The 18,158-nt window shown below is 35.6% G+C and overlaps 1 protein-coding gene across 1 annotated transcript; it reads left to right on the forward strand.

Annotated features, from left to right (window-relative positions):
- The first annotated feature begins 461 nt into the window (after positions 1–461).
- LOC147384382 (ribosome biogenesis regulatory protein (RRS1) family protein) lies at positions 462–12,461 on the forward strand. The gene is given in 11 exon segments (XM_086425416.1): positions 462–584; positions 1,087–1,193; positions 5,212–5,361; positions 6,627–6,777; positions 9,876–9,927; positions 10,153–10,281; positions 10,769–10,886; positions 11,211–11,394; positions 11,824–11,937; positions 12,052–12,153; positions 12,156–12,461. Coding segments are annotated over 9 exon segments (1,011 nt in total). The 5' UTR covers positions 462–584; positions 1,087–1,193; positions 5,212–5,266; the 3' UTR covers positions 12,222–12,461.
- The last annotated feature ends 5,697 nt before the right edge of the window (positions 12,462–18,158 follow it).

An 18,158-nucleotide genomic window follows, 5' to 3' on the forward strand; every position in this document is an offset into this window, starting at 1 on the left:
AGAATCAATTCTGAATTTTTCCTGAATTTTTCAGATTTTTTAAATGGTTAAAAACCATTATTTCAATGTTGAACGAGACGACTCGACGAGACGAGACATATCGTCTGAGTCAACTCGGTATCGGAGGTGAACGAGACGAGACCAAATACCGAGTTTAAAAACCATGATTCCTACTTACACTCCAAGTTAGGGGTGTCAATGGATAGCCGAAATCCGAATTCGAATTCGAATTCGAATCCGAAAAATCGGATAATATCCGAAATTTTCGGATATCGAATTCTGATTCGGATGTTATTTTAGTATTTGAATGAATTTCGGATACGAATTCGGATATTGCCACATTCGATTCGATAATATCCGCTCCGAAATAATATGTATATTATGTACTTATGTTACACAACAAAACGTTTTTTTTATACATATATGAGGTTGTATATTCATGTTATACAACGAAACTTAAATTCAGAACTTTATCTTCTCCCAACCAAATGCAGAAGAATCAGCCATGATCTCCGTCTTCATCAAGGTGGTTTCGGCTGTGCGAGCTCGGTAACCACCGTCTTCTCCGGTCGGCCATTGTTTAGGTACATATTCTCTCTCTCTCTCACTCTCTCACACACACACAGTAAAACCATTTTTTCTTGACTGTGCGAGCTCCATATTCACCGCCTTCGCCGGCTAACGAGCATCCAAAGATGCATCTTCTCTCTCTCTCTCTCTCTCTCACACACACATACACACACATAGCAAAACCCCAATTTTATTCGATTTTTAAACTGAAATACTTGGAAGATTACCATTTTTGGAGTTGAAAAAAGAGAAAATTTGATTTGTTTTTTACAATGGACTGATTGAGGACGATGGTAGTTTGTAGGATTTTTTATCGGTTCGGATATTATCGGATATCCGATATCTTTTTCGAATTCGAATTTGAATGTTATTAACAATATCCGATCGGATTCGAATTCGAATTCGGATATTAATTTTTTTTTTCGGATTCGAATTCGGATATAGCGCTATCCGATCGGATAGCTATCCGTTGACAGCCCTACTCCAAGTAACCAAACAAATTTAATCTGATTTTAGAAACCTAGGGCTGTGGAGCGAAGGAGGCGAAGAAACCCGAGATAGAGGTGTGGAACGAAGGAGGCGACCTCGAGTTGGAGACGAACTCGAGTAGGAGACGACCTGAGGTATCATCTCTCTCTCTCTCTCTCTCTCTCTCTCTCTCATTCTTCTGGTTTTTTTTTTTTTTTTTTTTCAAAAAACCAATAGTATAAATTATTAAATAATATGGGTTCAATATTGTTGTTCTGGAGAAGAAGAAATTTCATGAGAATTCGAACAGAATTTTTCAAACATCATTCATAGCTGTTAGAGCTTTGACCAAAAGGGTTGTAGGTAAGGTTGCAGGATTTTGAGCCTTTGGGTTTTTCTCTCTCCCCATTTTGATGGTCTGGGTTTGCTGCATTTGCTCCTGAAAGTTTTGGGATTTAGTCAATTTCTTTAGATTTGTGTGTTTCTGTACCAGTTGAGGTGATCTAGGTTTTCCCCAAAATTTTGTTTGGTAATCTGAGTTGTGCTTAAAAACGTGTTTGTTGATTTGGGTTTGAATTTCTTTTCTTTAGATTTTGGAGGTTTATGAGTGTTTGGTGGTTGGGAATTTGTAGTTGAGAGTTTAGAGGTTTGGGTTTTGCTTAATAAAATAGATTGCTGGTTTGTTATCCGAAGGCTCTCTACAACTTATGAGATCTAAAAAAAAGATCACCAATTTTGGGGGCGATTTTTATAGCTAATTTTGTAAGTTATATCAAATGAGATTAGGAGATTGTGTGGTTTGGTGAAGATGTCGTCTGAATCTCCTTCTCCAGATTCCTTTCCTGCTGCAATCCCACCAACTTTAGTTCTACTAGTCCACCACCATCACCACCTTCAACTTCATCCACTCCTCCAAACCCTTTTTACTAATACTACTAGTCCACCATTATGAATGAGACAATAGCTGCATTATATATTTTTATGTGTCGGTTTTGAAGATCATATTTTCCTGGAATAAACTTTATAAGGATTTCGAGGGGTTCTTCTTTGAAGACTTTGTAGTGCGTTGGGACAGGGTGTGTTCATTACAGCGAGACTAACTCAGTGGTCGAGCTCTGTTTGTTTTCTTATTTTCCTTTGCTTTGTCGCTTTTGTCTTGTTCGTCTACTTTGTACCTGGGTTGGTCACCTCGACCCCCTCTTTTCATTTCAATAAATTATCTTTACCGATCAAAGAAAAAAAGAAAAAATTTATGTGTCATTCTTGTATATTTGATTCTACCCACACACGTGCATTTATATGTTTGTTTTGTAAAAATGTAGAATCTCTATCCTTTACTTTTGAGAAGCCCAACCTTGTTAAATCCTTTTGTGAGACCAAAAATTTTGTATGCCCCAATTGCTAGTATTTGAAAACATAGGAAGGGATCATTCAGGATAAGTTCAAACACGAATTTCTGATTTGCTGCGTCTTAAACTACTACAATTACAATAGTATTTAACATGTGCAGATGTTTAGTGTCGAAAAATTAGGAAACTATTGTCCGATTGGGCGTGTATCAGCTCTCTGCACAACCCATAATTATAAGTATTTTGATACCTTGTTTATACTACTAATAAGTAATGAACCATGGGTTAGCCCATAGGGATGGTCTTAGCGTCACATAACAATTAATAATAGACCAAAGCGTGGTGGTTCACAAGGCGCAAATGGGAAGATATTCCATCGAAAAAAATAATAGGTTTATTAAGTTACTACCTAATATTTGTAGTGGAACCATTGAAGTGACTGTTAAAATTAAAGTATTGCTCCTGTTCCTTACCCCATCTAACAATGCTGGCCTCCTACTAAAACAAATATAGAGAGGTTGCAAATTTAGGCTCTTACATCACTTTAGCCACCTAAGATGATGAATATTTTGATTGTAATATTATAGTTATTGATTTATCTTGCTTAGTCTGCCAACCTGTATGATCTATTTTCTTGATAATTTTTGTATACTACACAGCGTGATCCCCATCAACGGCCTTTGGAATGGATGCTTACGTTTGAATTTTCTTTCTGGTGTTATGAATAAAGACATTATTACTATAATTTGGAAGCAACTGATTGAGATAATGGAACTTCTTATAAAAGAATTGAGTTTCCTTCTTCGTACAAAATTACATTGAACATTGCATTGTGCAGATTAGCCATTTTACTCTTCCCCCATATTCATTCTAATATGTGAAATCTAGTCTGGTGTGTTGAGTGTTGCGTTATCCGCCTTCACTCTTGGGTGTCACATGTCATGTATCGTGCCCCAGCTCGACCCGTGACCCTCTTATATTCAAAGTTTTGCCTTCCCCATCAGATTGGTCTTTTGGGGTAAATGTTTGTCAACAGTGGTGATGAGAAGTTATGCGACAGCTCTTCTTGGTTGTAGAGGTTGGTTTTTATTTCCTAGAACACTAGGAAAGGGACTGTAGTGAGAAACATAATTGAATGAAAGTATTTCTATCAAAGGATTGATTTACTATATAATTTTTTCTCATGCTCTCAAACACAATTCCGAGCTTCATTTTGTTTGATTAGCTTAATGATCCAAAACCTATCCTACTAGGAGGCCCCTTAATCGCACGTAAAAATAATTTCTTACACTGAACTCATTTATCTACTCTTTAGTAGAGTGCAATGGTTATTTGTAGACTATGAAGGGTATAATAGTCATTTGATTAAAAATAATTTCTTGGTATGATATTTGGTTGGAAGATGAATATTTATCATGTTCTTTATAAATGAGTTTAGGTGTTTATATTTTGTATCATTGTACAAGTAGAACTTTTTTCTTTCGACTATGGAGGGTATAAACTACATTTGACAACAATAATTTCTCTTCTCTTCTCTTATGAATGCTAACCAAACAGGAGAAACTTGGTTCTTTCTCTTCTCTTCTCTTCTCTTTCAATCCAAATAAGATGGAGAGAAACTAGGTTCTCTCTTCTCTTCTCTCCTCTCCTCTTCTTTCAATATCTATGCTCTCCTAAAATCATGAATCAAACCTAAGAAACATTTTATTTGTTTATTTTTTAAATTTGAGTTTTATCATGAATTCCATTTGGTTGTGCGGTTGGATTGTCAATGTATTTATGAAGTCCCAATAATGATTTTGGGAGAGGCAATTGATGTTGCGAGGAGATAAGATATAATAGGTATTTGATTTAAGGAATGAGGGCATTTATAGTTATTTAGTCTTTTAGAAGAATGTAGGTCCCATTCCAAGGTCTGTTTGGTAATAAATTTGATAAGTCTCTCTCTGTAGAAAAATACTTTCCTTACCAATTTAGTTAGATTTTAACTCTTACTAAGGGTCTTTGAACTCAAATGGGTTACTACATTGGCAATCCAACAACACAACCCTCTAGATTTCATGGAAAACCTGATATAAAAAAAAAAAAAAATTCAAAACTTTTTTGGGGCTTGATCCAAGTTTTGAAAATGGCTACAAAACATCCACGAATCTTTCAAATTTAAAATTAAAATTCAACGGTGAAAAATAACTTTTTTTGAATTTTTTTTTCTTTTTAAAGTTCATAGAATTTTGTCCTCTACAATTATGTTGCATCGGAACATGTTTTGGGTGTTACAAGATAAGATCAACAACCCTTAGTAAGAGTTGAAATCTTACAATGTAAGGTTAGTTGGACTCTTTTAACTTCAGTGAAGGCGAGTCAGTTAAAAAAAGAAAAAAAAATATTTTCCTTACTAATATAGTAAGATTTTAAGCCTTACTATGGGTTGTTTTGCTCAAATGGATTACCATGTTAGCCATCCAACACCACAGCCATCTAGATTTCATAGAAAAACTCAGATAAAAAAAAACAATCAATTTTTTTCTTTTCTTTTAGGCTTGATCCGTGGTTTTGAAAATGGTACCTAACTCCCAAATTAAAATTTAAAAATTAAAAATTCAACGTTGAAAATACAATTGTCCAAATATTAGGGAGTTGACATAGAATCATGCCAAACCAGGAGGGGTGAAAGTGCAAGTTACCCTCTTTCCACTATCCAAAAAGTTCTATCAAGTCAATAGTTGCAGAACTAGACCAAGTCATCTTGGTCTCGGAAAAGTTTTAAAACCAGAATCTATTTCAACATTGAGAGTTATGTAACGTCAATTTTCGTTTGGTTCAGGTTTCCGAGTTCAGACTCTCAGAGAGAACAAGCAAGGGAAGTTTGCAAGCCTACAATGGAGTCCATGGAGGCGGAGAAGTACCAGATCGATATGGGCAATCTAATGGCCTTCGATCCTCATCACCATTTTCCCTCTGTGCCCTCCAACAGGTTTGGATTTAATTCTTTCTACTTTTGAAATCTCTGAAAATTTATTTTAATTTCAACTGTTCTCTCGTTGATTTTCTTTGGGATCTTCAAGCTTGTTTTCTTTTTTTGGTTTTTGGGTTGTTGAGATTCCAGGTTTTGTTGCTCTCAAGATTTTGTATTTTATTTTAGACCCTTTACCCAATTGTTGTTTTTTTTTTTTTTACAGAAAACAAAACCAAGCACTTTTGAAATTAGGGTTTTGTAAGTTCAAGTATGGGTAGGTAACCCTTTTTTAACAAAATATACCTAAATATCTCCATAGTCCATAGTGAAATAATTTGAATAACTAGTTTGTAACTTTGAATAGGAAGTTGCATGAATTAATTGAACATATGGTTCTAATTTCTTACAAAATTACTTAAAAGTACTAATGTAAAGGTCAATGTTTCTGTAGGCACTAAAATATTGTAGAGGTCTTATGGGGATGTTTTACAATATTGAGTCGGTAACGTGTTGGGCAATATTGGTCATGCGATTTTTTTCAGTTACATACCAAGGACTATGGAAAATTTGTGTGATTGGTTTCAATAGGGTGTGCTAGAGTCATTGTTTCAAAACTCGTTCAAGACCGAGGCGTATCCCCGAGTCGTCTCGGAATCGCCCAGCAATGAGACGGACAGAGAAGTCAATTTATCGGACGAGATTTATCCAGGTTCATTTTTCTCATTGTTGACCGAGACGTCTCAAACGTATCGGAAAACTTGTCTGAGACAAATCTATCTTGTTCACAGACGAGACAAGACGTCAAAACGAGTTTTAAAACCATGGCTAGAGTTAGTGATTTCAAGTAAACTGAGGTAAGGGTGTATTTTTTTGAGACTATTGTAGGTAGATGGGATTAGGTTTGTAGCATAAGTGTGGAGAAGTATTTGGATTAGATAAGAATTGTACCAGTTCCTTTACTTATTTTGGTTGCAGCTGATTCTGGTTCAGATCTCAAGGAAAACTTCGTACATATTTCAGAAAAGCTAACCCTATAACACATTTCCTATAGCTACTGAAATGCAAATAGAAAATTTGTATTTGCGTAGTCTCCCAACAATACCAGCAAAGCAACTATAGCGACTAGATCTTAATTAAGTACGATAACATCAAAGTGAATACGAAAACCTATTTCCATTGTTTTCTGCAGACTAGATTTGTATTTGTTTTTTGTTTAGAAATCATTGTGAAAGTTAAATTTCTAGTTAGTGTGGAACTGATTATGTTTCTTTGGATATATGTAGGGAAGATCTAGTGAAGGAATGCTTACAAAAAGGCACCCAACTTGTCCAAGAAATTGCAAATAACCTTTTCAACTTACCTGCACGAGAAGATCCAGATGGTCCACTAGTTCAATTGCCTCCACCAACGTCAAAGTTACCAAGAGAGAAGCATGTATGTCTCTCTCTCACTTTGTGTGTGTGTGTGGGGGGGGGGGGGGGGGGGGGGGAGGGTGCTTTTGCATTTATTAAATTCACATAGTACCTTCTTTTGTTTGATCATTATGATATTTATTCAACAGCAATGTGGTTTTGCGAAATTTGTAGTTCATGTTAGAATTTAGTTATTGATGTTAGATTATTAGGTTATGCTTTATTGTATTAGGGTGTTTCAAGTAGCATTGAATCATTATCTTCGTTTAGTTAGGATAAGGTCATGGAGTTGGTTACAGTGGTTATGTAACTAAATGTACAAAATTTCTATTAATAAGGAGATCAGATTAGTCCGGCAATTTCACATTATCTCAAAGTCTCTTAAGTTGTTCAATAGTTTTGAGAGTCTTTTCATGGTATCACAGCCATGGCTGGTTTTGATCATGCGATCTGGCCGGCCATGATCCTACACAAACCTCTTATGAGAATAACTTCAATCTAGGCAGTGCTTCTTTTTAGCATCAGCTTCTATCGTTGTCGAACAAAAAAAAAGCTGTTTGTTCATTCATTCATCTCTTGCCAGATCCTATCTTATAGGCATTTTATCAAACAAATCATCTCCATGTTCACTTTCCAAAATTTGATTCTCCTGTTATCATGTTTCTTGATTCAGGAACTTACAAAAAAAAAGTACAAATCTGATCTATACTCCCATCCCTTCCATTGGTCTATCACCACAACCCAAATTATCTTTCCTTGTTTGTGTAAGGAGGTCCGAAAAAAAGGTGAGAGAAGTTTCCACCATTGACATTGCTTATGTGTACTAGATGTAAGCCCAAATCCCATCAGCCGAAGATGAACCCCCTAGAGCCCAATTGAGGCCATTGCCAATGACCAAGTCTATGAGGAGCCAGCATTGAACCCGTTTATTGGTCCATTGTAGACCATTTTGATATTTTATCACTTTCGGATTAAAATCCGCCAGGTTTCGGTCTAGCCTGAACTGACATTTGGCCCATGGAGACTCATTCTCCTTTAAAGGTGATCGAGGCCATTGCCAATGATCGAGCTCCTTAGATTGCCGACATTGAGCCCATTTATGGTCCATTAGTGACCAATTGATTTTTAGAATATTTTCGGATTAATATCTGTCGGGTTTCAGTCTAGCCTAAACTGATCATGGCCCTAGAGGCCCATTTGAGTTGAGCAAAATGCTCATTGTCTTCTACATACTTGGGTATATCATTAATCTTCTCACTCAAGCAACAATCTCTTCGTCTCAATCGAAGCTACACAATCAACAACCAGATTCGTCAACAAGTACAATCGAAGGCGTTGATATAATGTAATCATTCACACATTCCTTAATCAAAGGACCATGCGATTGCGGTTTGGGGGGGGGGGGGGGGGGGGGGGGGGGTTAGAGTATTAGGTTATGTTTTACTGTATTGGGTTGTTTCAAGTAGCACTGAATCATTATCTTAATTTAGTTAGGATAAGATCATGGAGTTGGTTACAGCGTTTATGTAACTAAATGTGCAGAACTTCTATTGATAAGAGTTTATACCGGAGATCAGATTAATCTGGCAATTCACATTATCGCAAAGTCTCTTCAGTTGTTCAATAGTTTTGAGACTCTTTTCATTACTGAAACCTGTTCCTTTATTCCATTTCTATAAGCCTTCTTATCTGGTCTATAACTTTTATGTGCCAAATTCCTCAATATTTTTTTCTTTATAACAATGTTCCTTCCAAGTTCGATGTATTCTCAAATTAAGCCGTTATTTTATCACGATGGCTTTTAGCAACTTCTGGAGCCTTAGACACAGAGGATGATGGTGCCAGACAAAGATGGTTATTGTTAAAAAAAAGTGTAAGGGTCTATTAGGCAATAATCCTCAATTGTTTAGGAAGTTCTACAAAATTCCATAAAAAAATTATATATTGAAAAAAGAATGAATTACATAAATAAAAAGAAAACAAATAGTTCTATTGGCTCTTCTTTTATATTATTTACTGTAGGTGTATGGCTCGGTACCGTAATGATGGGTGATGTGGAGATTACAAGCAAAACACCTTATATATCTTACTGTAATCAATATTCTACAGTTATTGTTAAACGTTTATCATAAAAAATAAGATCACAAGTAGTACTCAAAACTCAAATATTCATAAGTTCATAGATAAAGATAATTAGGCATAAATCAAGTCTTTGTTCATCAGCCAAATTTATCAAGTTACCAAATAATCATAAATCAGTATTAATAGTTCTATAAAGTTTTCAGCGAAAATGACTACTATTACTTTTTGAAGAATGGAAAATAATTTGATTTATAGTCTGCACTAGAACCACTTCCCTGCATAAATTTATTAGAACTATCATAGTCAAAATGAGACACAAAACATGAGCACAACAAAAAAAATCTCCCAAAATCAGAGAGATATAGTCAAACATGCTGGGTTTTGATTTGAAAATTCTCTGACAAAGAGATGGAAGATGACCATTTGAGATAATAATAAAAAAATTATTAAAATATTGTTGGCATTTTTCTGCACACATCCTCTAGCTGCATGCCATGGCTTGCATCTGAAGGTCTATGCCTCGACTGGCTGAGGCCTGAGGCTTAAGCGTCATATACTAGTTTTTAATGTGTAATATGAGAAGCCTCATATACTTTCATTGGGGCTCAAGACTTTGAGGTACAAACTGCACTGTTGAAGCACTTTTTTTTTTTTTTTACAGTACTGAGTACATGGAGGCAAATGAACCAACTCCAAAAATCCTGATAAACCAACCAATGTGCATTGGTACAGTGGTTTTATGTGTAAACTGTTATAGTTTTAGTATAAATAAAATTTGGGTAAGTATAAATATAAGCAATGAATAAGGATTAGTTGATACATATATTTGTAAATAATAATAGATGAAGAGAAGGTATTTGATGAATAATATTTAGATTGTAAAGCTCTGAATGATCAGCTTTTCCTATCTAAGAGTTAACTATGCCGTTGTTACCTCTTATGTCCTTAATTTGTTTTCTCTTTTACCTCATTGTTTTTTGTTCTTCTAGTAGTGAATGAATATTATTACTCATCACAACTCTATTGTTCTATTCTCAGCTTCCTAAGCCCAAACCCCCAACAAAGTGGGAGTTGTTTGCTCAGAAAAAAGGTTAGTTTCTATTTTCTGTTGAGCTGTAGTGTAGTGGCCAATAATAAAATTTGATCAGTCTAATTTCTGAACTGCACGAATGACATAATATTCAGACCTCGGACAGTTGAGCCCATAGTAGAATTAGTATCAAGGTTGAAGGTTAAGAACTGGACTCCTCCATACACAAAATCTGCTACACTTGATTTTTTTTATTTTTTAATTTAAAATTTAATTCTTTTGCAGGTATAAAGAACCGTAAGAAAGACAAGATTGTGTATGATGAACAGACTGGTACTTGGAAGCGTCGCCATGGCTACGATCGTGTAAATGATGACAATGATGTACCCATTATTGAGGCCAAGATGACTGATGGTAAATGAGTTAACCAACAATTTTTTTCCTGGTTTAATTATAATCACAAAACTGATCCTCGAATTTCATTTTTGGGAAAATAAATAAAGCGCATATCTATATATTATGTAATACATAATAAAAAATGATCATCAAATACTATAAAAAACATTTATTTTATTGAATGCCTTGGTGTACAAGCCTTGTATAGTGGGACTCTCTTCCTGTTTTATTGTTGTTATAAACATTCTTTGTCTACAAAGGAGGAGTACGCTTATATTCTATATATGTCTCCATATAGGACTTTGAGTCCCCCAGAACCAAGGTTCTATCAAAGAATAGTCTTGATCGGTCTGAGTTTTGAAACATTTTCACAACATTCTGAAAGTTGGGTTCTTTAAGATTCTTATGGAGGTCAAACTTTTGGGGGTTCTGAAACAGTTTCAATAATTTCTGAAATTAATTTAGTTAATTGTCCTCTTTATAATGGTTTTTGATCTTATTGCAGAGCCAGGAGAGGATCCTTTCGCTAAGAGGCAGGGAGAAAAGAAGCAGCGAGTCCAAAAGCAAGAAAAGAATCGGTTGCAAAATCTGAAACAAGCTGCAAAAGTTGGTGCCTTGCCAAGGTTTGGTTCCTAGCTTTATACATAAATTACTGGCCCAGACTCAGCTCTGGACAGTGTGGAATGGAGGAAGGCCAAATCTTTGAGAGAAGGCTTTGTTGTTTTCGTATATAAATTACTTGCCCAATGCACAAAAATGCTCTCTCAATTTTTTTGATCAGTACTTACCAATATCTTGGATTGTCTCGTCTCATCTCGGACTTGTTTTTGAGTTTGGAAGATTTCTTAGGGTAAAATTTGATCATGGGAAATATAAGCATCTTGCAGTAATTGTATATATCAAGATTAATATTCGCTATTTAAAAGGTCACCTAAATATTTTGGCAGCCATGTTCAACTCGCGGCGACAGCATTGCCCATTACAGGAACTCAAAGTGCACCAAAGAAGGCTAGTAAAGATGAGCTAGAGAATGTTGCAGGGATGGCAGCAACTGCAACTGCTAGTGGTGGAAAATTTGACAAGAAGCTGTCAGGAGAGAAACCCATGAAGCATGCTGGGAAGTATCGTAAGGTTTGTATTCATCATAAACAAGCCATGCAAACTCCTTTTTTTAGTGCTGCTATTGGCACCCCAACATTTACTTATTACACCACAATGTCTTAATTATTTATTAAACCCCAATTAAAGATTAAAACACACTTCAAATATTACAAAGCAACATTACAAAACGTTATCACACGTTCAAAAAATCGCAGTAGTTTACAATTATGATTACTCATAAAAAATCTTGAACCCAAAAAATAAAAATCTAGGAATAAAAACGACAAAGCTTCTGTTGGCACCCTAACTTTTACTTATTCTCAATCATTCAATTATTTTCTTTATTTTAATTGGGGTGTAATAAGTAAAAGTTGGGGTGCCAATAGAAGATCCGTTTTTCCATTTGGCAACACATAAATGATAAATTTGATTTCGTTCTTCTGTTTTCTTTCTGTTTAGTTCCTCCCAACTGCGGAAGGAACGGGAATGGGCTCGCTGGAGCGGCAGCAAACTGAGAAGGTTCTTAACAAGCTGATGTCCAAGCACTCTCACGAGATACTTGATGTAAATAAGGTAAGTGAACCGTTTAATTAGTAGGTTAAGATATCTGTTTTTTTTATATATTCTTTTTTAGGTTAAAATTGAATTTTGTCTTGGCTTATCTGTGAATTTATGTTTGTGAAATAGGCTGTCAACATGTTCAATGTGAAGAAAGAGAAGAAACGAATGAACAAGAACCGGGATGGGAAGTCTTCTTCAACATTAACAAAGTTGAAGCCAAAAAAAACATATCTCACAAAAATTCCTCCAAAAAGGGTTTGTCAAAGAAACCATCATCGAAGGTAAAATCAAAATGAAATTAAAGCTCTATGTCCCATATATTGAGTAAGTGAGATTTGAGTTTATAGAGTATGTTGGGGTAGGTGGATCTCACAAAGCTAGAAGGCTAATATTTGATTGGAAATTTTGTCAAAATGAAGACAGCTAAAACTAGTAAAGCTGTCTTTTGCCATCATGTATTCTCTAACTTAAGGAATTTATCTAATGCTGGTAGTGAATGGTGCGGTGCAACAATGGTATTTCACAATTTGAGTTGATGAATGGTATCTGCTTGTTGGATTGATTGCCTGATAATTGTCAACTTTGGGATTTTAGGTTGTTCCCTGCTCATGTGATGCTTAGTGATAAGGGAGCCTTCCAAATTCCAATAGTGTACTACATCCCTTGAAATGATTCTTGTATGCTTCTTACACAAGACTTGACTTTGGATAGATTGGAATGGAGGAACAGGAACCACCACCACCCCCCCTCCCCACCCAGTTTTATTAAGGCTTCGATGATGATGATGATGATACTGGTGGTGGTGGTGGTGGTGGTGACAATTATGTAGAATATCCAAAATGGCTCTCTATAATGAAATGAAATGCCCAGTGATTATGGAGAGACCAATTGAACATTATTATTATTATTATCTATGGAACACTATAGAAACGACATAATTCTTTCTAGAGATGAGGTCAATGAATTAGTTCTTGACCCTTCCAGGCATTTCTGTACATCTCTCACTTTAGTAAGATTTTATCAGTATCATTCAAAATAATGTAAAATATAAAAATAAAAGTTAAGTAAAAATAAATAATTAAATAATAGCACAATGCATCTAAAACCAGAAAGGCTGCAATTTGGACTCACAAAAGTAATTAGGCAAAGTATTCCCATAACAAAATCATCTCTGTGAGACTTCCGCAGGGTTTCTGCCAATTCCTCCCCTTTCCACCCATAAGAAGTAAACTCAGCAAGAGCCCTCCTACTCAAGAAAAGAGTTTTGAACTACCCCCTAAAATGCTCTCATTGCAAATATCATCTTTTCCATTTTCCCAAAATAATCTAGTGCAGCATCCTCGTGACATCCTCGCCACGACTTGGTATATACCTTCGATTTCCATTTGTCCATCACCAACTGCCAGATAAATAGCTGTGTCTGTCAGGATGGCAAGTGCTTTATGAGTATGAAAGCCATCTCATTTGGGATGACTGGTGAGGGGGCACTTCCCACAGTTTCTCCAAATGCGAGCAGGGTTTCGATCCTCCCCATGTGCAGCCTCAATGGCTTCAATGGAGGCCTCAGAAAAACCTGGATTCTGACACTGACTGTAAGGTACCATGTCAGGTTCAAACTGAAGGTGAAGAAGGTACACATGAAGGGTTTCAGTAACCTTTCTTCTCCAAGGCTCTGGTAAGACCAAGAGCATTGTAACAAGCTTGGCAGAGTGCAGCGTTGGCATACAAAGGATACCTACAAAAACGACACAGAATTACATTATTTATGAATCTCTACAGCAATTGATTGTGTTTTGGACTGTCAAAAAAAAAAAATTTAAAAATTCAATGCCTCACAACAGAGTTTGTTAATCACCAATTTCACCGAAGTCCTCGTTGGTTGCCACTCCCAACAATGTTCCCTTAGGAACAAAGTTGTGCCTTGGTCTCTCTTTTCTTTTTATAACAATGAAGGGTATATGTTTAAGAAGAATCTTAAAGTTGCAAAATCCATTGGATTCTGCCCTATTTCAATATTAGCAGCAACGAAATTTTCTTGGTAAGAAAAGCATTCTTTGGCTTATGGTTCCGTTAGCCATATGTTGGTGCTCATGAAAGGAGCGAAATAGCCTAGCATTCGCTGACAGTAGCAGGACTTTGAGCATTTCATCATCACCATTTTGGGGTCTTTGGTGCAAACAATTAGAAGATTTTAAGAGACTTTTCTTAGAGGATTTTGTCTTTATTGGGGCAGGATTTGTAACTAGATCTGTTTCATATGTTTATTTTCCTTTGTGTTCTTCTGTAACTCTCATCATTCTTGGGGTCTTGTAGGTAGGTCACCTTGACTTCTCCTTTTTGATAATATACTTGGGGTCTGTATGTTCCACGGTAGGATTCGACGATATATTGATGTTTTTCTATGTTTGACTTACGTGTTACGACTCTTTGTGCCTTGTTCTTTCCTAATGTCCCTCCACATTTTTGAACTGAAGGTTGTTTCCTATTTCCTGTTTTCACACCATGAAGATGATAAATAAAAAAAAAAAATTATGTTAAAAATGTAACTACACATCAATGAAATGTCCTTTGTAGACAACATAAACAAGGTGAATTATGCTTTCACATTATATATAACGACACACCTCTTACTTTCAGTGTTGTCAGATCCTTCTGAATAATTAATGTTTGTTCCAACTATCGTGGCCTCTGTTACGATACTCTCAGGTTGTCGTGCATAATGAATTTTTGATATTTTTCTTATCAAGGAGCATAAAGTAAAACTATACATTTTTTTAAATACTCTAAAACTAGATCGTGAATATTAAACAATCAGATCAACTCACCTTCAAATTGTGGTAGAAGTTTATCCACGTTTGTCTGGTTTTTCATTGTGCACAACATCAGTAAGTATTAAAAGATTTAAAATTTTCACATATGTACATATATTCAATATATTCATATAACTAATTTGTTTAGACAATCACTCGTATTTGTACCGATGTATGTATATCACAATTTAAAATCTAAATTTATCTTTACGTTTGGTACAATGTGTTTTGTCCGGTTGAAGCCTTTTAGATCGACGTAACACTGGTACTGATAACTCCTCTGTTGAAATAGCATCCCCACCAACTGGGCCTGGATTTGTTGCTGTTGTAAAAGAATGACCAGATAGTACAATCCATTAAAACAGTTTAAGCAAATTAATAAACGAACAATGTATGTGGATGCACAAGTTGTACCAAAATAATATGATACCAAGGTTATTATATGACTCAACATAAGTCATTCTACATCAATGTAAGCAAACAAAACCATGTGGTGCAGTAGTCCACAAACATCAATTCAAAGCATTAATGAAATAATGTAGTTCAATATTAACAAAACCAGTGGGTTTTATGATTCAAAATCATTAAAACACATAATAAGCACTATTGTTTATCTTAGATTCATCAAATGACCCATAAAATTAACTCCTTCGACTTTTCCTACTTGGTTCAATCGGATCTTTTCCTTTTCTTGCCCTCTATTTTATTGCAATTAGCGATTCATCGTTAACTATGGGTGGGATGGAGCCATTGGTAGTGATGGAGACTTTTGCTGGGGATGTAGTAGTTTGTATAATCCCTTTGTTGCATTAACAACGCCTTCGTGTATTGGTTAGGCCCTAAGCAAATTGATTCCTTCAACAGGCCCAATGTGCGACCTCTCATTTCCACATGCCCCACATATATATGCACTAATTAATAATGCAAAATGGACTAAATAATAAGGCAAAAGTTTGGTTTGAATTTGTAATATATGAAATTACCAATTTAGAGATCTCTTCGGGGACCTCGACTCTATTTGATTATTGTCGATGTTGTGGTAACGTTCCAATTTGATTGTCTGAGTTCTAGACGATCATATCCGATTTGTTTTGGTACTATAAATGATAGGCCGGTTCAGCATCCCATGGTAAAATGACCTGAAGGAAGTACACACTTGGACCATTTGTCCCAATGTTTCTCATTAATTTCGTAATCCACTTTGTATCTTTCTTCTTTGATCGGTCGTATTGGATATGGAAGAATGATTTGGACGTATCCAAATTGTTGAAGACACCTTACCGAATGGTAAGGTTCTACAATGTTGTTCGACCTCACACAACCTTCAAGAATGTCACTGGGTTAAGTGGATAATTTTGTCTATCTTCCTTGTGTAGGTTCTAGATCACCTGCCAAGCATATAAATTTGCTTGAACATAATTTTGATTTCATTATATTGTACATAATAGGTTAACACTTACATATTCTTTCGTCAGATCATCGAGGCCTGATGCAAAAGCTGGAGTTGATTGGTTGAAACACACAATGGTTCATCTACTGACTTCCACAACTTTATACGTGGGTCTCCAACTGTACACCCTATTGAAAATAATGTAGTTTATTTTTATTTTTCTATTATTTTCTATGTAAGGGAATTTATGTTCATTCACACATTATTTAACATAAATATCTACCAAGTTCACACATTATTGTTCAAGTCATACATCATTGGAAAGCTTTATGAGTCAGGATTCTAAAGAATTTTACGATACTCAATTTGAAAATTTCTAGAGGGACATATGGCCAATTTACCACAAGATGTTCAGTTGGGCCGTTTTATTCGAAAATTGATCAGTTGTACTATTTTCTTGTTTCTTTCAATTCCTAGGTGTCTTTTGAGTTCACCAATGAGTCTTGTGAGTTCTTGGCTTCTTAGTCAAATTAGTTATAAGTTTTCATTAATTTATCATTTTTAAAATGTGTTTGGTGTCCTTGGAATTACCTATGCTTGGAGAATTGTTCCAAGTTTAGTAGCATAAAAGTCCCTAATCTTCTAAGGTCTAAAATCAAAGTGTGTTTTGGAGAATGCAACTTCAGTTTAAAGAGGATTTTCTCTATCCCAAAACTCTGTATCTATTTGGTTTGTTCTTTAAAGAGGTGAGTTCCTAAGCCCTATATCCCTTGTTGGATTCTTTTGGGTGGTGATAATCTATATCCCTTTAGTGTTTCATCTTGAGTGGTGAGATTTTTTCTATTTTCTTTTGTGTGTGAGTATTTCATCTTATTTTCCCGGTACCAATTCTGGTATTAGAACTCTGGTTCTCATGGATGCTAGTCATCGTCGTTGCGTAATAAAAAAATCACAAACGTCCTGCTCGTGAGAGAGATCATCGTGATATTGAGATGGATGAGTTAGAAGGCAAGAACAATATGAGCTTATAGAACATGATGATTCGCATCATAATTCAGAAAATGGAATTTCCAGCAATGAAGGAAAAATATTAATCCTTTCCATCAAGCTCAAGGACATCAATCAAGCGACGAAGTCTCTCCACCTCCTTATGCTCGAAGGAATCTTGATTTCCAATGAGATTTTGACATTAAAATTGACATCTCGGAGTTTGAAGGCAGAATGCAACCAGATCAATTTTTTGATTGGCTGCAAACGGTTGAACGGGTGTTCAACTACAAGAAAGTGCGACATTATCGTAGGGTGAAACTTGTTGCTGTAAAATTGACAAAATAGGCTTCTTCATGATGGAAAAATCTTAAGAAGCAAAGGGCTGGAGAAGGAAGAGGGAAGATTGTGACTTGGGAAAAAAATGAAATGGGTACTTAAGAGAAATTATTTAACTAGAAAATTATTGGCAAGATGCTTTCCTCAAGTTTCACAACTCCAAACAAAAAGAGCTATCCGCAGAAGAATGTTGAACGGAGTTTGATCATCTTATGATGAAATGTAATCTTGTTGGACCAGAAAAGCAAACTATAGCTTGATATCTTTGGGGTCTAAGGTCGAAAATTGGTAACGTGGTACAATTTCAGCCTTATTGGACTTACAATGATGTTTGTAAGCTTTTCCCTTAAGGTGGAAAACAAAAAGAGGCGCATGGGCATGGTTTTCAATTTTTAAGTTTAGATGGAGGTTCTAGTTGTGGAAGTGCCTCCACTTTTACATCCAATCTAGATTTAAAGACTACTCCTAAGACATCTTCATAGGGGGATGGTAATAAGCAACAACCAAATTCCTTTAATACTAGTTCTCGTCAATGGTTCAAGTGCCAAGGCTATGGGCATATTGCTTCTGAATGTTCTAACTGCAAAATTATCATGATATTGAAGAGACCAAAGAAGATACACAAATCAATAATGAAATTCAAGGTGAAGAAGAATATGTTACTCCAACAATATGTTCTTCCTGATCTTCTTCTCAGACATTGGGTT

This window comes from Akebia trifoliata, chromosome 15 (assembly GCF_017979445.1).
Source record: "Akebia trifoliata isolate Shusen 1 chromosome 15, ASM1797944v1, whole genome shotgun sequence".
NCBI lineage: Eukaryota > Viridiplantae > Streptophyta > Magnoliopsida > Ranunculales > Lardizabalaceae > Akebia > Akebia trifoliata.